General features: G+C 60.7%; 1 protein-coding gene across 2 annotated transcripts in view; it reads right to left on the reverse strand.

The window, feature by feature from the left end:
* LOC138815753 (cadherin-4-like) overlaps positions 1-19,695 on the reverse strand; it is a 120,185-nt gene that overhangs the window by 59,640 nt on the left and 40,850 nt on the right. For both annotated transcript variants that reach the window (XM_070005130.1, XM_070005129.1), the window contains exon 3: positions 2,684-2,839. In XM_070005130.1, coding sequence (XP_069861231.1) covers positions 2,684-2,839 — 156 coding nt within the window. The remainder of the gene's footprint in view (positions 1-2,683; positions 2,840-19,695) is intronic.

The following is a 19,695-nucleotide window of genomic DNA, read 5'->3' on the forward strand; positions in this document are numbered from 1 at the left end:
GACAGAGGCTCCCAGCAGGCAGAGGAGCAGAGGGCCACATCCTGTGGGCGCAGATCCCTGCCCCTTGGGGTCCAGCCACTCCTGCTGTCCTGGGACATTGTTCTTGTTGTGGACGGATCTCCAGCTTCAAGACCTCCCTGGGCGGGGATGCTCCGTAGCTGTGTGCAGTCCCGGCCTCTTCTCCGCGCACCCCGCCGCAGGCAGCGGAGGGCACCGTCCATCTGACACTGCTCCAAGGGGAGCGGGCACCCGAGGCCCTCTCTCACACAGGCTCGGCCCTCGGAAGGGCTCCACATGCTGATTAACTTCATTCGATGACTCCACCATCTTGAATTCCTGATCTGTCTGGGGCAGGAGCTCTGCCTCCACCAGGAGCTAGTGCTCCAGAGTTGGCGCCTGGGCAAAGCAGGTGCTGGCCTGGCTCACCGTGGCGGCGGTGGGCAGAGGGCCGGGGGCCCGCAGCCCCTTGTGCTGTTGGCACTGGTTCTGTCATGGGCACCTGTGGCAGGACGATGCCGCTCTGCGGCCACCCTGGCAGGAGCTGTGGCTCCCAGAGCAATGGAAGCAATTCTGGAGATGCCAGACACGCAGCGGGGACAGGAACCGCGTCGCCGCGTGAGAGCAGAGCCCGAGCCCGCGGCGTGAGAGCAGAGCCCGAGCCCGCTCTGAAGCCAGGGCCTCCAGCAGGTGAGGGAACAGGAGGCAGAGGCGCTTCTCAATATTGCGGCAATTACAAACTAATCGGTCTCATCTCAGAAATGGCGAACTTAATCAAGTGGCCTCCACTGGAGGCCTGGGAGGAGGCAGTGTTCCTCCGTTGGACCAGGCTCCACTCCTCCATGAACCCAGTAGGGCGGCGGTGAGGCCTGCAGTGCTGGCTGTCTGGGGTGAGCCTGTGTCTGCCTGCCCCCCTCCCTCCCCGCCCCCCTCCCTCCCTGCCCCATGACTAGTGGAGCCCCCTCCACACTTGGGCCCTGGAAGAACGTACTCTGGAGAGCGTGTGTGTGTGTGTGTGTGTGTGTGTGTGGTCAGCCAGGGGGAGGGGGGAGGGAGAGAGGGAGGACAGGAATCCATACCACATTCCTGGCGGTCCCACCAGCCCTCACCCTGCTTCTTATGGAACATCAAGGGTGGGCCAGTTGGGGGACCCCCAAGACCAGTGACAAAATCCACCTCCTTCCACAATGCACGGGGGCAGCGAGCATCTCTGGGCCAGGGCCTGGCCTGGGATGCAGAGTGGGCTGTGGACGGCGCCCTGAGCTGAAGCAATGCTGGCAGAACACTGAATGTGACAGCGGGGGGTAGAGACTGAAGATCCCGTCTTTGCTCCTGAATTACAGTCGAGGAGCTGGGCGTTCAGCATTCTGACATTCACACATACACACCCACACCCAGGGCATGCACACATGCATGTGCGCGCACGCACACACACACCCATGGGCATGCACACATGCATGTGCGCACACAATGCATGTGCGCACACACACGGGATGCACAATGCATGTGCACACACCTACAGGCATGCACACATGCATGTGCGCACGCACACACACCCATGGGCATGCACACATGCATGTGCGCACACAATGCATGTGCGCACACACACGGGATGCACAATGCATGTGCACACACCCACACCCACAGGCATGCACACATGCATGTGCGCACACACACACGGGCATGCACAATGCATGCATGCACACCCCATGGGCATGCACACATGCATGTGCGTGCACACATCCACCTGTGGGCATGCACACATGCATGCATGCACACACATGGGCATGTGCGTGCACACACCCACCCATGGGCATGCACACATGCACGTGTGTACACACATGCGCACACACATGCATGTGCACACACACACCTATGGGCGTGCAGACATGCATGTGTGTGCACACACGGGCATGCACACATGCATGCGCGCACACACACCCGTGGGCATGCACACATGCATGTGCACACACACACAGCCATGGGCGTGCATACATGCACGTGTGTGCACACACACGCGCGCACACCAGTCGCCCTGACTCTGTAGGCTGGCCTAGCCCCATCCTTGCAGTCACCCCTGACTTCTAACATCTATAGCCTCATCACCTTTCGGGAGAGGCCGGAGGCCAGGGGAACTGGAGGTTGGCTGGCGGGGCAGGGGTGGGGTGGGCTGGGGCTGGGCGCTCCTGGTCTGTGCAGACTCTCCTTGTCACAGAAGTGGGGCTCAGGAGGGGATGGGCTACACCATATCAGAGAGAGGAGCCCCACCTCCTATCCCGTGTCCGGAGCCAGTGGGGCTGCTCGAAGCCCCCCAAAGCTGAGGCGCCGCAGTCCCCCAAAGCTGAGGCCCCGCAGCCCCCTCTCCCTCACCATTTCCCCTTCCTGTTCACAGCAGCTCGGATCTCAGAGATGCTTTTCTTTTCTCAGAGATAGCCAGGGGAGTGAGGGAGGCTTCCAGGCCCCCAGTGTGACCCACATTTGGTGGCATCCTCAGGGAAGGGGCTGGAAGCAAAGCCTACTCTGGGAAGGCACTAGCGACTGCACGTGGACCACCTGGCTGGGGTGGGTTCTCCCTGGGGCTCAGGACCCCGAGGCCTGGCAGGACACTTCAAGGACAGCTCCCCGGGGCTGGCAGGGTGGGAATGTCCTGATGACCCACCCCACGCTTTCCTCTGAGGACACTCACATGGTAGGAGGCCCGCTCCTCCCGGTCCATGGGCCTCGTGACGTACATCCGGCCGGACATGGAGTCGATGCTGAACACCTCCATGGGGGGCTGGTCGGCGCCCACGCCTGTGATGCTGTACCGGATGGGGATGTCATTGTCTTTGTCGGACCGGATCTGCAGGGGAGGAGAGACGAGAGGAGATGTCAGCCTGCTGGGTGGGTAGGGTGGGTCTGTCACGCCCGGCCCCGCTTGGCTGCGTGGCTCACCCTGGGCTGTGTTGGCAGGGCACTGGCTACCTCGGCTCAGCGGGGAGCCACCGGCACGCTGCCGCCAGGGATTGCCCCAGCACCACCCGCTCAAGTCCAGTGGCCTGTCAGGTGACAGGGAGGTACAAGGTGCCTCATTTCAAGTTCAGTGTGGGATGCCTGGCTGAAATCTCCAACACAGACACAAAAGAAGGGAAGGGGTGGTTTAACCAGGCCAAGGCTGGTGCACACACGCCCACTGTTCTGCCAGAGAGCTGGGGACAGGGACAAGGAAACAGAGCGCCTTCTCTAGGCACCGGAATTGTCCCCTGTGGGGTGGGAGGCGGCTCATGGTGGGATCTGAACACAGCGTGGTGCCAGATGGTGACTGCTTGGCCAGCATGGAGGCAGAGGTAAATGCAAACGTTCGACTGCTTCTCAGGGAGCAGCATTATGGTACAGAAAAACAACTTAATAATGGTTATCTGAATTCAGCATCCAAATAACTTAGCTTAGACTGAGTTGGGGAAAGAGATGGAAAATGCGAAATTCTGTACTTTATGTGCTGCTGGGTCATTTTGTCTCTCATTGGATGGCTGGATACACAGAAGTCTTTGGAAAACAAATGACAAGCATAGAAAGAAAAATGTGGCACATGCCTTTCATTATTGCAGTAAAATGTCTGTTAATGAGAAAGGGTGGCGGGTGGGCAAGGGGGAGGCCTTGTGAGGAGTGGACGAGGCTGAGCCCTCAGCTCTGCAAGTCTGGCCACAGCTCTGAGACTGCTCACTGAAGTTTACCCGAATCCACGGGCCAGGACAGCAGTCGATAGTAAAACTGACCACAAATGCATTCTACAAAGCGGCTCCTGAGACCTCTACCTGGAACACAATTAAATGCTACAACTATTGTAAGAATGACATTGTAACAATTAGTGTTCTGGACCCATTTGGGTCCAATGGGAGTCAACATTGCTTGCCGAAGCAATCTGAAGATGTTTATGCCAGGTATGGTGAGGCGAGGGTCGGCTCTGGACCTCCCGGGGCTCCCGGGGTGCCTACTCCCTCTCTGGGGTCAGCGGGTGCTTCCCACCCTGCCCTCATACAGGACGGGGCTGCCGAGTAACCGAGCAGGGCGGCACAGACATCCGGCTTTGCTCCTCCAGCCAGGCTTCCCTTCCTCCAGCTGGCTATGGTGTCAGGCCTGGCCGTGCGGGGAAAGCTCCTGCCCAGGCTGAACTGGGGCCGCAGCGGTCCCCCCGCAGAGCCGCCGGCCGGGAGCGGGGGAACACCTCTGTTCTCACCCGCAGCAGCCCCACAGGACTTGATAACGGCACAAAGTCTAGATCCCAGGAGAGAAAGCCCTTCCCCTTGTCACCTAGCCCAAGTTGTTCCCCGGTGCCAGAAGGGGAGTCACGGAACTGGGGAGGGAGGGAGCCGACACGAGGCGTGCTCTGGATTTGGGTTATGACAGGGAGACTTGAGGCCGCAGTGGGTGGCCAAGGTACGTGGGTGTGTTGGGGACGCATGCGCAGTGTGGAGACAGGCAGGGTCCTGGAGCGGGGCCGTGGGAGTCTCCAGCAACGGCAGGATGGACGGACGGAAAAGGTCGCTGATGTACGGGTCACTAAATCCTTCAGGGCCAAGCTGCCCAGCTCTCATGGGGAAATTTAATGATAGAACTGCTGAAAAGACTTAAGGAGGGCTGGGAAGGTGGCCTAGTGGTAGCGTGCTTGCCTAGTGTGCACGAGGCCTTGGGCTCGAGTCCTCAGTACCACATACACAGAAAAAGCCAGAAGTGGTGCTATGGCACAAGTGACAGAGTGCTAGCTTTGAGCAAAAGAAGCTCAGGGACCGCGCCCAGGCCCTGAGTTCAAGCTTCAGGACTGGCAAAAAAAGATTTAAATATACATATATATATACATATGCATGCATATCTGTACATATATCTGTACATATAGTCGTTATGTTATGACCATCCGGGAATGCTTGCTCTGCTCCCAGGGACCTTTGGCAGTGGCTCCTGCAGCACAGCAGCGGCCGCACGCACCGCGCAGCCCAGGGCCCGTGGCCCCTCGGCTCTGCAGACTGTCCTCCCACAGCTCCCAGGCTATGAAGAAACACTGTGAGTGAATCCGGAGGGCCAGACGAGCCCTGGGTCTGTGTGTGGGGACAAGGAAAGGCTCACGGAAGCGGCGGCAGGGCTGAGGGGAACGCGGACAGCTTCTCCATCACACGTCTCTCTCTAGATTGCACAGAGAACTACGCGCCTTTGCATTTGTTATTAAAGGGCAGAACAGATGGTAAAAGGTTAGTTTAAAGTGATGTCTGCATTAAAATAACATATGGCGCCGGCGATGGTGTTCACCGGGGACTCGGCTTACGGGGCTGCTGTTTCCTTGGGAAAGGTGGGGGGAACGAGGGGTTCACAGAGTGCCCCTGCCCCCAGGGGGCGCATGCCTTGTTCTAAACGAACTTGAACTGGGGAGAGTCATCCTGCGGTGTCAAGGTGTAAACCCCTGGGGTTGTTTCCAATAGTCCAAGGGAGGAAGGCATGCATTGGAATGTCTGGATTCAGGAAGAAGAAACCTCACCGGGGAGAGGGCCAGGGCCCACACGGAAGTACCCCCAACCTCAGGGGGGCAGCCCTACCTCCTACCCAGACATGCCATGTGCCGGGCCCTATGGACCGGGAGGGGCCAGCAAGAAGATACAGCCTGACTCCAGAACCACCTGCCAGAGCCCGGCGCTGTCTCACCCAGTGATGCCCACCGTTCTCAACCTGGACCAGGGCTGCTGGGGATGAACAGGGTCTGGGACAGGGCAGGAGTACCTGTGAGAGTTCAGACCCAAACCAAAGCTATTTGCTCTTTTTTTTTTTTTTTTTGTCGGTCGTGGGGCTTGAACTCTGGGCCTGGGCGCTGTCCCTCAGCTCTTCAGCTTGAGGCGCATGCTCTACCACTTGAGCCACAGTGCCACCTCCAGTTTTCTGGAGGTTTATCGGAGATAAGAGTCTCATGGACTTTACTGCCCTGGCTGGCTTTGAACTGTGATCCTCAGATCTCAGCCTCCTGAATAGCTAGGATGACACGTGTGAGCCACAGGCGCCTGGCTGGCTATTTGCCCTTGTCCTCTGTCTTTCAGGGTTCCTGAATACAGAAAGCACACACACACGTACACACATGCGTGCACACACACAGGTGTGCACGCACACACGTGTGCACACACACATGCACACGTGCCTGCATGTACACCAGGGTCCCCCTCCTCCCCGCACTGGCCTCATAGGGACGGTGGTCCTGGGGTTAGTGGCTGTTAATCAGATTCCCTTGCTTCCTGGTCTGGCATTTCAAAAGATACTTTTAAAATCCTCGGGACCAAGCTCTTCCAGCAGGATGTAATTCTTTAGTGAAGTGTTTCGGTGCTTGGCCTCAGATCGTATTAAACCCAGAGATCTTCCCAGGAAAACAGATTGCAAACTCATTTTCTTTACCTGTTGGGAGTTTCTCATGGCCTGTAGCAGCTCCCATTTCTCCATCCAGCGAAAAGCCCTGAGTCGTGACGGCTCCCTGCCCCCACCCATCACACCAGGGCACGGGCAGGTGGATTTACACTTGGCCGTGACTGCAGCCGGCCCAGAGAGGAAATTTTCTTTTAAAACCTGACTTTTGCTGGAGGCCAGAGTTAAGAATCTGATTTCGCCTAAATGCATTTGCAGCTCCCTGTGGCTTAGCCATCCTTACAATAGGTCCAATGTCCCGACTGTCTCACGGATAGGAAAGCAGAGTTTTCCCAGGGTTCTGTGGCTTCTCTTCTGCTTTGTCCCCTCCACGCCCTCCCCCCCCTTCCCTCCTCCTGCCATCACTTCTGAGCACAGACAATGCTCTGCACGCTTCTCTGCCTTGGTTATAGAGCAGGGTGATCTGTTTCCCAAGTCTAGAATTTTCCAGACCCTGCATGGCAATTCACTCGGTGCTCAAGAAATGCAAGGAGACACTGCCCGGGGGTGGGGTTGAAGATGCTCAGGTCACCATGACCTCTGTGGGGATCTGTGGCTGCCCCAGCCCTGTGGAAGGCTTCCTGGAGCTTACAGCCACCCTGAGGCTTCACGGAAGAGGAGCGGGGCGGTGAGGGACTGCTGGGGACCGGGAACCGTCTGTCCTGCCTGACCCTTTGGGCCATTAGCACAGAAGGATGGAGACAGTGGATCCGGGAATGGAAGAAGAGAAGGGAAAGGCGAGGGATCCCTCAGGGGTGGTCAAACCTGGTGCCAGCCAGCACAAGGCTAGCTGGCCTTCTGACTGGACAGGGCCTGCAAGCCCAGAGCAAGAGAAGAATAAGGGGCGGTCACAGCGGGGCTGGTGGCTGCCTGGGGCAGCTGGTGGCCTCGGTCTCCTTGAAGAATCGTGGTGCATGTGCTCCACAGGCTCATCCCAGGCTTCAGCAGCCTGGCATTAGGTCTGACGCAGGCACAGAAGCCCACAAGCGACGGTCACCCTTGACCCTTGGAACACCTCAGGGCATGGAGCACTGGGGCGGAGGTGAAGATCCAAGGCCTCACGGGTAACGGGAGATCCAGGGCAGACTTCCCAACTGCTTTCTTGGCTTTATTATTCCAAAGCTGGGATTGGAACCCAGCGCTGTAAGCATGCTAGTGCTCTGCCTCTGACCCACACTGCCTGGCCAGTTACACAGTTACATTGCCATTCTTTCCCCTCCCTCCGTCCCTCCCTCTCCCTCTCTCTTCCTCCCCCCTTCTCTCCCCCCCCCCCCTCTCTCAGACTTGAACTCAGGGTCTTTTGCTCACAGGTGCTCTACCACCTGAGCCACACCTCCAGCCCCCACACTGCCTTTCTAAGTAGCTTCTAAGGCAGGAAAGAGTTAGAGGCCCAAGTCTTCTATTCATGTGGGAAGCCTGGGCGCTAGGCTTCCCCGGGGTCACTCCACCCTCCATCAGGCTGGACTGTGGCCACCTCTCTCATTGCAGCCAGCTCTGGTTACAGCCTCTGGGAATGCAGGTGGCTGTTGGGACTGCGTGTTTAAGAAGTCACTGTGACTTTAGCTACATTCCTGGGTAGAATGACACTGTAATTGCTTTTGGACGTGATTATGAAATTGTCGCCCTGGCTACGTGAGACACTCAGAACTTGCCGCAAAGCTTCATTTTCCAGCCTTCCGCCACTGTGCAGGGCACGCAGTGAGATCAGTGACACTAAAACTGTTCTCATAAAATTAATGGGGAAACTTGGGGCTAAGTATTCTTCTTCCCCTCCCCCAACCCTTCATTGATTCTTGAAAATTACTTGAAGAGGCTTGAAGATGTTTGTATTTCTTGCATTTTATGAACTATTTTTCCCATGAATGATGAAATCCAGCCTTCAATTATTTCCAATTAGGTTCTTGTAACGAGGAGAAAAACCCAGAATGTAATATGAAAAGGCATTTGTTGTGTAACATCGATACTATCGTACATCGCTGTTCTCAATTACTTTGAGTTTTATAAATCATGAAAAAAAATCCTCAAAGTCATAGGAATACTAATGAAAGCCATGAATATGTTCTCACAAAATTGGCCTGGTGGGGAATGATGAAGCGGTTGCTTCTCAAAAGTGCCCTTCAGGTGGTGCCAGATTAACAAGGCGAAGGTCCGCTTAATTTTTCGTATGAGATTTAGGCAGACTTTACTGCTGGCAATGGGAAGGCTGACCTTGCCCAGCGGTGTCCATGCAAAGGGGCCGCCCCTAGCCAATGGGCCGGCCGATGAGCCACTCTGGCCAATCACCTTCTCCCTCTCAGAACTGACTCTTGGGTGGGGTGGGGCATTGGTGGAGTGTGTGGCGGGGCCCTTGCCTTCTTCCCTTAGGACGCGGAGCCTGGGGGACCACATACCAGCCAGAGTTCCATCAGAACTTCTTGGTGTCATTGACACTTTGTCCTGCGTACGGTTTGCCTCTGCCCACTAGATGCCAGTACCCCTCATGCCAGCCGTGACAGCCAGACAGTGTCTGCAAACACTGCTAATGCCCCAGGCAGAGCACACCACACCACGCCCTGCCCTTCCCTCTCTCACTGCTCCAGCAGTGCCTGCTTTCATCCCCTGGGGGCCTGGGTGTGTGTGGAAGGCTCAGTCCCCCCACTAGAAGCAGAGCCCCCAGCTGCAGGGGTGCTGGCCTCGGCCAGGCTTCCTCTGTCACTGGGACCTTCCGCTTGTCCCTCTCTGTTCCTCCAAGGGCACAGACACTGGGGGAGGGGGGCGCTCAGCTGCCTGCAACCCAGCCTTGAGTCCCAAGAAGCCAAGGGCTTCAAGGAATCCTTGCCTTTCCCGCTGCACGCCCCGCCTGTGCACAGCCCTTTCCTCCTGAGCACCCTGGACCTGCACCCCAGCAGCACACCTCGCAGTACCACACTCAGAACAGAGCTCGCAGCCCTGCCACTCTCCTGCCGTCATCTTTATTTCCATGGAAGCAATTTTGCAGCTCATAGAAGACTTAATTTGCTCAAACCAAAGGCAAACGTCCACTGGCGGGCTTCGGGCTCTCTGGGGGAGGAGCGTGCGCGGGTACGTGGAGCCCAGCTCTGGGGTGCTGGCGTGCACTGGTGGGGCTGTGGAAGATTCTGGGAGCGAAGGCGCTGTCACTGCCAGCTGCAGCCAAGTCCCCCCTGGGCACTGCTGGGACACACTGTCCGGGTGACAGCGCCATGGCCTCCTGCCACCCTGTTGGGGGTGGGTCACCTGTGGGGCTGGGAACGGCTCCGTGACTACAGTGACACAGACGTGTACGTGTGTGATGCGTGACGTCGTGGGTGATGGTGCCCAAGCCTGCACCTGCGGGTCCCAGCGCGCAGGCTCACAGGCAGCTCTGAGCCTGGAGCCGCCTCCTTCCTTCACAGGCAGCTCTGAGCCTGGAGCCGCCTCCTTCCTTCACAGGCAGCTCTGAGCCTGGAGCCGCCTGCTTCCTTGAGGTGCTCAGTGGAGGGAGTGGCCAGGCCAGGGACGCAGCCGTCTGTCCGGTCCCATCCCCGGCACTGATCACACCCCAAGCAGCTTCCAGAAAACTCCGCTTTGTGAGGCAGCGCGGCTCCTCTGGGGGCAGAGCCGCTGCGAGCCGCCTTCTCTGAAGCAGCGGTGCTGTGGTGACTGCACAGGGCCCGGGAGTGAGTGCCGCCACCACGCGGGCCGGGCCACCACGCGGGGAGGGCCACCACGCGGGGAGGGCCACCATGCGGGGAGGGCCACCACGCGGGCCGGGCCACCACACGGGCCAGTCACCACGCGGGCCGGGCCACCATGTGGGGCGAGCCACCATGCGGGGCGGGCCACCACGCGGGGCGGGCCACCACGCGGGCCGGGCCACCACGTGGGGAGGGCCACCACACGGGGCGGGCCACCACACGGGGAGGGCCACCACGTGGGGAGGGCCACCACACGGGGCGGGCCACCACACGGGGAGGGCCACCACGCGGGCCGGGCCACCACGCGGGGAGGGCCACCACGCGGGGAGGGCCACCATGCGGGGAGGGCCACCACGCGGGGAGGGCCACCACACGGGGAGGGCCACCACGCGGGGCGGGCCACCACGCGGGGCGGGCCACCACGCGGGGAGGGCCACCATGCGGGCCGGGCCACCACGCGGGGAGGGCCACCACGCGGAGAGGGCCACCACGCGGGGAGGGCCACCACACGGGCCAGTCACCACGCGGGGCGGGCCACCACGCGGGGAGGGCCACCATGCGGGGCGAGCCACCATGCGGGCCGGGCCACCACGCGGGGCGAGCCACCATGCGGGCCGGGCCACCACGCGGGGAGGGCCACCATGCGGGGCGAGCCACCACGTGGGGCGGGCCACCACGCGGGGAGGGCCACCACGCGGGGAGGGCCACCATGCGGGCCGGGCCACCACGCGGGGAGGGCCACCACGCGGGGCGGGCCACCACGCGGGGAGGGCCACCACGCGGGGAGGGCCACCACGCGGGGCGGGCCACCACGCGGGGAGGGCCACCATGCGGGGCGAGCCACCATGCGGGCCGGGCCACCACGCGGGGCGAGCCACCATGCGGGCCGGGCCACCACGCGGGGAGGGCCACCATGCGGGCCGGGCCACCATGCGGAGAGGGCCACCACACGGGCTGGGCCACCACGCGGGGCGGGCCACCACGCGGGGAGGGCCACCACGCGGGGAGGGCCACCATGCGGGGCGGGCCACCATGCGGGCCGGGCCACCATGCGGAGAGGGCCACCACACGGGCTGGGCCACCACGCAGGGCGGGCCACCACGCGGGGCGGGCCACCACGCGGGGCGGGCCACCACGCGGGGAGGGCCACCACGCGGGCCGGGCCACCACGCGGGGAGGGCCACCACATGGGCCGGGCCACCACGCGGGGAGGGCCACCACGCGGGGAGGGCCACCACGCGGGGAGGGCCACCACGTGGGGAAGGCCACCACGCGGGCCGGGCCACCACGCGGGGCGGGCCACCACGTGGGGCGGGCCACCATGCGGGGCGAGCCACCACGTGGGGCGGGCCACCACGCGGGGAGGGCCACCACGCGGGGAAGGCCACCATGCGGGCCGGGCCACTACGCGGGGAGGGCCACCATGCGGGCCGGGCCACCATGCGGAGAGGGCCACCACACGGGCTGGGCCACCACGCGGGCCGGGCCACCACGCGGGCCGGGCCACCACGCGGGGAGGGCCACCACGTGGGCCGGGCCACCACGTGGGGCCAGTCACCATGCAGGGCGGGCCACCACGTGGGGCCAGTCACCATGCAGGGCGGGCCACCACACGGGCCGGGCCACCACGTGGGGCAGGGCCACCACACGGGGCCAGTCACCATGCAGGGCCGACCCTCCACGCAGGCTGGGCCACCACACGGGCCGGGCCTGCTCGTAGCACCTTGGCTGTGGTCACCCAACACAGCGGCTCCTCTGTAGACGGAGGGGAAGGCTACTGATGCAAAGGGAAAGGACTCCCTTCTAAAGACCACTACAATCGGATTACATGTGACCTGGAGCTCTTTTTTGGCACCAGCTTACAATTTCTTATCAAAATCTTTTTTCTCTCAAGTTTTCCTGCTGGTTAATTCCATGTAAATTAATGAGGTCAGCAGCAGCAGTAGGAGCGTGCGCACGCACAGCCGCTCCCGGCAGCCGCCTGCTCTGTGCAGGCACCCGGCCGATGGGAGGTGGCTTCCTCAAGTGGATCTGGGGTCCTGCGGTGGCCCCAGGGCCACCTCCACGGCCTACTGGCCTGCCTCCCTGGTGCCGGCCACCACTCGCTTCATGTCGCGGCGCAGGGGACAGACGGAGAGCCAGCGCTTGTGCTCGTGAGGCCGGCACGGCTGGGACGACCCTGTGCCCCGAGGTGGGCGTGGCGAGGAGCCTGGTCCTAACGCTGTGGGGGCAAGGATGCGCTGCCCCAGGAACCTGTTGCTCCCAACACCTGGTAGAAAATCACAGTGTGGGAAGTGGAACTGTGGCACAAAGTGGTAGAGGGCTAGCCTGGAGTGAAAGCGCTCAGGAACAGCGCCCAGGTCCGACAAAGGAATTAAGAAAGACAAAGAATGAAAGAACAAAAGAAAAAAAATTCCAGTATGGCAGGGGGAGGGAAGGGAACAACCACAAAGAAAACAGCCAAGCTGGCAAGCTTAATGGTGGCAAACAAAATAACGATCCTTTGCTCCCCCGGTCTGTCTTAGAAAGCCTGAGACATCTGGCCACCTTGGACGCAAGACGATAATCTGAGGATGACTGCCTGTCCCTTTAAGAGAGGCTCCACCCCCAGCCATCTCAGTCCTCAGAGACCCCCACTGTCCCACACCACACCCAACCACACCCAAGCCCATCATGCGGGCCAGGCCCACGCCAGGAGCCGGTCCGGTCCGGCTGGACAGAAACCAACCCTGCCTGAAACGTCTGCAACGCCACCCCCAGCCTCACCTGGCTCCCAGAGCCAGGAGCTCAGTCTGAGCACTAGGTCAGGTTTGGGGGAATGACCAGCCTCCCCCCTCTGCGTGCCCTCAGCCTGTGAGAGGTCCAAGCTTCCGACAGGGAAGCCAGAATCTCCTCTGTGCGGCACGGAGCCCCTAGGCTGCAGGGGGTCCTCGGCGGAGGCACACGGCTGGACGTGCCCCTGCCGCGGGGGGCAGCCTGTCGGCTGGGATCGCGGAGGCTGATGGACAGGCCGGCCCCAGGACAGCTGTCCCCTCTGCAGACAGCCCCAGCCTCCCGTTTCCTCTTCCTGACAGTTTGGCAGTTGGGGCAGCAGCGGCCGTGGCCCCTGTCCCCTCTGTGTCCACAGGTGGCCTCTCGTGGCCTGGCCTCTCTCCTCCTATGTAGTCTGTCCCAGCCCTCCTGGGAGTTCTGTCACTTGCGCTGGACTTGAGCAGAATGTGCCTGTCACAGGCTGTCAGCCGGAACAGCCCCCCTCCCCGCCTTCCCCCAGCCCGGCCCCGGCCAGTCTCCCCCACCCCCCTTCCTGCAGTCTGGTGTGCTCCGAGCCTGGTGGCGTGAAGCCTCAGAGAGGCACATGGGGGCGATGTAGCTTTGTGGAGGGGTGAGGCTGAGCCACCTGCACGGGGCAGGCTCTGCCCCCCCCCCCGGGGCCCGCCTTCCCTGGCGTGACCAGCTGCGGCCCCTGTAGCCGCCCGGCCGCCCGCCTGTGAGCCTCTCCGGTTGAGCCCGGGCAGGCCGCCGTCCCCGCCCCAGTGCTGGGCGTGGAGGAGCAGCCGTGCCTGGTGCCCGTGGGGGGCAGTGTGCCACCTCTGCCCGCCATGGCAGGCAGTTGTACTTCCAAGGACACAGGGGGGACAGGCTGGGAATCCGGGGCTGACGGGGCGGGCGGCCCTCCTTGCTGAGGGAGGAGGGGAGGACGGGCGGCAGCAGCTCCGGCTGGCCCGGTGGCCATCGGCAGGCCACGCGGATAGCGACCCTTGCCCCCCCCCCCCCCCCCGGGGACCCAGAAGGACTGTGCCCCGGGGACAAGGCCTCTGCTCTTCCGGAGAGTGCTGCCCTCAGCCCGCTCTGCCTGGGTGGAGCCCGGCGCCTTGGCACCTGCGCGGCGCCCGGAACTCCCTGGTGAGTGATGGGTGAGGGTTAGGTTTTAGTTTAGGATTAGTTTTAGGATTAGCGTTAGGGTTAGGGTGCCAGTTAGGATGAGGGTTAAGGTTAGGGTTAAGTTGAGGGTGAGGGTTAGGGTTCGTATTAGGGTTAGGGTGAGGGTTATGGATAGGGTTAGTGTGAGGGTGAGGGTGAGGGTTAGGGTTAGGATTAGCGTTGGGTTGAGGGTTAAGGTTAGGGTGAGGGTTAGGGATATGGTTAGGGTTAGGGTGAGAGCGAGGGTGATAGTGTTAGGGTTAGGGTTAGGGTTAGGCTTAGGTTGAGGTTGAGGGTGAGGGTGAGGGTTAAGAATAGGGTTAGGATAAGGGAGACGGTGAGGCTGAGAGTTAGGGTTATGGGTTGGGTGAGAGTTAGGTTTATGGTTAGGGATAGGGTTAGGGTTAGAGTTAGGGTTAGGCTGAGGGTGAGGGTGAGCTTTAAGTTTAGGGTTAGGGTTAGGTTTAGAGTGAGGGTGAGGTTTAGGTTTAGGATTAGTTTTAGGGTTTGTTTTAGGCTTATGTTGAGGTTGAGGGTGAGGGTTAGGGTTAGGGTGAGGGTTAGGGTTTTGGTGAGGGTTATGTTTAAGGTGAAGTTTAGAGTGAGGTTGAGGGTTAGTGTGAGGATGAGAGAGAGTTTGAAGGTGTGGGTGAGGGTTAGGGTTATTGTTTGGTCAGGGTGAGGGTGACGGTGAGGGATAAGCTGAGCAAGAGAGTTAGGGATAGGGTTAGGGTGAGGGTTAGGGTTAGAGAGGGTTAGAGTTAGATTGAGGGTTAGTGTGAGGGTCAGGTTTCGGGTGAGGGTTAGGGTGAGTGTGAGGGTTAGGGTTAGGATGAGGGGAAGGGTGAGGGTTAGGGTTAAAATTAGGTTGAGTGTAAGGGTTAGGGTGAGTGTGGGGGTGAGGGTTAGTGGTTGGTTCAGGGTTAGTGTGAGGGTGATGGTTAGGTTTAGGATTAGTGTTAGGATTATGGTTAGGCTTAGGTTGAGAAAGAGGGTGAGTGTGAGGTTTATTATTAGGGTGAAGGGTACGGTTAGGTTTAGGATGAGGGTCAGGTTTAGGGTGATGGTGAGGGCTCAGGTGAGGGTGAGGTTTAGGGTGTGTGTGAGGCTTAGGTTTAGGGTGAGGTTTAGGGTGACAGTGAGGGTTAGCGTGAGGGTGAGGGTTAGGTTTACGGTAAGGGTTACTGTAAAGTTTAGGTTTAGGGTTAGGTAAAGGGTGAGGGTTAGGGTGAGGGTTAGGTTTAGGGTTAGTTTTAGGGTTAAGGTTAGGGTTACTGTGAGGTTTAGGTTTAACGTTAGGGTTAGGATAAAGGTAAGGGTGAGGGTGAGGTTTAGGGTGAGGGTGAGGGTTAGGGTTAGCATTAGGGTTAGAGTGAGGGTTAGGGTGAGAGTTAGGATTAGGGTTAGGTTGAGGTTGAGGGTTAGGGTTAGCGTTAGGGTGAGGTTAGTTTTAGGGTGAAGGTTAGGGTTAGGGTTAGGGTTAGGTGAGGGTGAGGGTGAGTGTTAGGGTTAGGTTAGGGCTATAGTTAGGGTGAGGGTGAGGGTTACGTTTTGGATTAGGTTTGCGGTTACGTGTGTGAGCGGTCCTGTGTGCTGAGCGGCCTCTGCGGCGGCCCCAGCCTCAGAGACCGGAGCTCTGGGTGTCCCGCCACACTCCCCGCTGGCTGATGCCCCCTTCCCCTCCCCCAGTACCCCAGCTAGCGCTACGACACAGCCTCAGCCCCGGATGGCTGCGTACCTGTCCCTGTGGCGGTCAGAGGCGGGCTATCACGCGAGCCACAGCCTGCTGCATTTGCGGGAGCTGACGTGTACAGGAGCACACGTTTTGGGACACAAGTGATTTTTCCTGCCGTCAAAATGCTTTCTGTGCTGCACGAGGGATGCAGATGACCCACCAGCACATCACAGCCGGGGCTGGGGACTGGGCACGCTGGCAGCTGGAGGTAAACCAGGCAAAAGATGCTGCCCCAAAACAGAGGTGCAAAGCCCCCACCCTCTCCCTGGAGAAGGAGACACAAACGTGCGCTGACCGCTGGGCAGGGCAAAGCCCAGGTCCACCCAGCTGCACAGAAGGCCTTCCTGACCCTACCTGCATCAGCGACCGCCTCGCCAGGAGGGAAATGGATGGATGAGGCCCCAGCCTGCTGAGAGGACCTGGAGACCCCCCAGCCTGTGTGAGCCCCTGCCCCTCAGCCTGTGTGTGCCCCCGCCCCCCCAGCCTGTGTGAGCCCCTGCCCCCCTCAGCCTGTGTGAGCCCCCGCCCCCCTCAGCCTGTGTGAGTACCCCCCCAGCCTGTGTGAGCCCCCGCCCCCCAGCCTGTGTGAGCCCCCGCCCCCCTCAGCCTGTGTGAGTACCCCCCCAGCCTGTGTGAGCACCCGCCCCCCCAGCCTGTGTGTGCCCCCGCCCCTCAGCCTGTGTGAGCACCCGCCCCCCAGCCTGTGTGAGCACCCGCCCCCCCCAGCCTGTGTGAGCACCCGCCCCCCCAGCCTGTGTGAGCCCCCGCCCCCCCAGCCTGTGTGAGCACCTGCCCCCCAGCCTGTGTGTGTGAGCACCCGCCCCCCAGCCTGTGTGTGCCCCCGCCCCCCTCAGCCTGTGTGAGTACCCCCCCAGCCTGTGTGAGCTCCCGCCCCCCCAGCCTGTGTGAACACCCGCCCCCCATCCTGTGTGAGCACCCGCCCCCCATCCTGTGTGAGCCCCCGCCCCCCCCAGCCTGTGTGAGCCCCTTCCCCCCCTCATCCCCCCCGAGGCAGACTGACCTCCAGCCGCTTCCGCCCAGCCGTTCAGTTACTGCCGGCTTCCACAGATTCTGATGGTTTGCCTCTACTCTCCGAGTGACATGGCCCAGGGAAACCTGCTGGCGAGGATTTGGTTGGCTCTGCAATCCTGGCAGTGCCAGGGAGGCCGCGGCCGCCTGCGGGGGACACGGCGGCGTGCCTTCCTACCTCTTTTGTCACAGCTCTTTCAATGCGTCAGGATTGCACTGGGGCATACATGAGGCAAGCGTGCTACTCCCAGGAGGGGTGCTACTCCTGGGAGCCCCTGAGTCCTGGATGGACGGATGGACAATGTGACCTATCCACACAACAGAATACGACTCCATGTTCAGATGGAAGGAATGCCGACCCCTTGCCATGACAAGAACAAGATGAACACAAGAAATGCTGTAGGATTCCAGCGCAGGGGATGCTCAGTTCACAGGCAGAGTTTGCAGAGGGGGTGGGGCACAGGGAGAGTTGGGGCGCGGCAGGACCGTCCAGACCCAGCTCTGATGGTCCAGCTCGTGTCATGGGGAACTCACCGCAATGAACCAAGCTTCCCAGAATTAAGAGGACATGGCCGGCGCAAGGTCTGAGCTTTTTTTTTTGGGTCCAGTCTTGGGGCCTGAACTCTGGGCCTGGGCGCTGTCCCTCAGCTCTTCAGCTCAAGGCTAGCGCTCTACCACTTGAGCCACTGCGCCACTTCCGGCTTTTTTTTTTTTGCTTATGTGGTGCTGAGGAATTGAACCCAGGGCCTCAGGCATGCAAGGCAAGCGCTCTACCACTGAGCCACCTTCCCAGTCCCAGGTCTGAGCTATTTTTAAGGCTCATTACAGAAGCTGGCCCAGGGGTCCTGGTTCTCACCTGGGGGTCTCGCGGAGGGGGGGGAGCGTGAGGGAGGGCACGCCTGCCCTGCCCTGGGCGCCTGGAGCTGGCCCGAGGCTCTTGGGCATTGACGGCTGAGCCTTCCAAGGCCAGGTCTGTGCCCAGCACCTGGTCACAAAGTGTCAGCCTCACTCTGTGCAGCGCGGGCCCCCCCCCCCCGCCCTCTCCCCCCCCCAGTGGGTCTAGACCCTGAGGACCGGGCCAGTCAAGAAGAACCACTACCTAGCCAAGGCCCCCGGTGAACACAAATTCCCCCAGTATAACCAAAAGAGCTCCTTTCAAAAGCTCTGTCCTGCACTCAGCAGTAAGGGTTTGTAATGATGTGCACCCCAAGCCCCCCAGCCTGGAAGGGGACTCCAAGCCTTCCTATAAATTATACCAGTGAGTGGCAGGGGGAGAAAACCCCAGACGCACATCCAAAGTGAGACTTTGTCCTAGCGGAGGTACACAGTACTAAATCACCACGAAGCAGGGCTGGGTGCTGTCAGCATGGACAGGCCCGGCCCCGCCCGGCAGCCTTCATAAATGCAGATGATAGCCTTAATGATGTATTTGGGGGAGATGTGATAAATCACAGCGCTAAGGGAGCCGCAGCGTGCAAATGCATCTGGAATGTTCCTTGGGAGAAGTGAGTGATGGGCTGTAAATGCAGCCAGGAACCGGGTAGCGGGGAAGACAGCCAAGTGTGCCTCTCCCCATCCTTCTGGAGGGGCAGCTCCTAGGCCTCAGATGGTCCTTGCGTGCTGGCCTTGGTGCCACCTGCCTGGTCTAGTTGCTGCTCAGGGGGTCCGGCTGGGGCGTGGAGATGGGGTCCTGGCACATTCGAGGCCCCGGGCCTCGGGTGGGTGGACAGGGACCAGTCCGAGGTCTGGTGGACAGGATCTTCCTTCTGAGGAGCGTGCGTGAAGACATCTGTGTGTGTGGCGCAGTGTCAGGAAGTGCCAGCTGTCCCCAGGGGCTCGAGCCTGCCCATCTGAGCAGCTCCACGGGCCGGGACAGGAGGGGGTGATGGTGGGAGGCGCGAACAGCTTCTGCTGGGCTGTTGGGGGTGGAGCTGGACGGAGAAGATACCAGAAAGCAAGCTGGCATCTCTTCCATTGTTCTGGACCACAGAGTCTGATAGCCCTCCCGCTGATAAGGGGCCTGGTGTGTGTGTGAGCGATCTCAGGCCATGTCCCACTACTGGGCATTTGGACCTGGAGGGCGGGCTCAAAGACTGAAGAACTGGGCCAGTCACTTGGGGGACAGGTGGCTTTAAGGTACTGGCCAGGCCCTGACCATGGGTGCTGTGCTCAGGACCCTCACTGGCCTTCCATGCTGGCCTGGGGACTGCCTGGCACCTCAGTGCTCCGCCCCCTCCTGATCGCCCTCTTCTCTTCCCTCCCCCTCCCTCTCCCCCTCCTCCCTGAGGCCTGGGGACTTGAGCCCAGAATCTGGTGCTTGCTTTTGCTCATTGGCTGGTACTCTGTTGCCTGAGCCACGCCTCCAGCCTCCCATTATTGTTCTTGATTGAGGAAGATTTTCCTTCCTTTTCAGTCCCAAGCTTGACACCACCTTCAAAGCCCTCTGCTTCCGGGAGGCCCCTGCTTGCTCTGCTCATGAGAATGGAGAATCGCTCCGCTTCCTAACGGCTCTGCTCCTGCCCCAGCCTCTGAACCATGGTCCTAAGCCAACTTCCAGATGTGCAGAGTGGCCTTGACTTCTAAGGTTCTCCCAGGACTTGGTGCGGAGATAGAAACGCGGTAGGTGGAGACAAGAGCTTGCCTGGGAAAGCAAGGGCTGAACAAGGCGGAGTTCTGCCGACGGAGGGGCGCGGTGTGTGTCCCAGGCAGTGGCGCTGTGTCTACCCCAGGCAGTGGCGGCTGCCTCGGCGCCCTCCGGCCCTGTCCTGACAAGATCACAGTGCAGGGGACAGAAATGGCGGGAACTCCTCCTGGGTAGCAGGGGGAGTGGGCTGTGCACTGTTCAGCAGCCCTGGCCGGGGCTGTGTCCTTTGGGGCTGGTGCCACCGGCCCGGCAGGGCACGTGGTAAGGCCTTGGTCACCCATGTG

This window comes from Dipodomys merriami, unplaced genomic scaffold, assembly GCF_024711535.1.
Source record: "Dipodomys merriami isolate MVZ:Mamm:240054 unplaced genomic scaffold, mDipMer1.0.p SCAF_665, whole genome shotgun sequence".
Lineage (NCBI taxonomy): Eukaryota > Metazoa > Chordata > Mammalia > Rodentia > Heteromyidae > Dipodomys > Dipodomys merriami.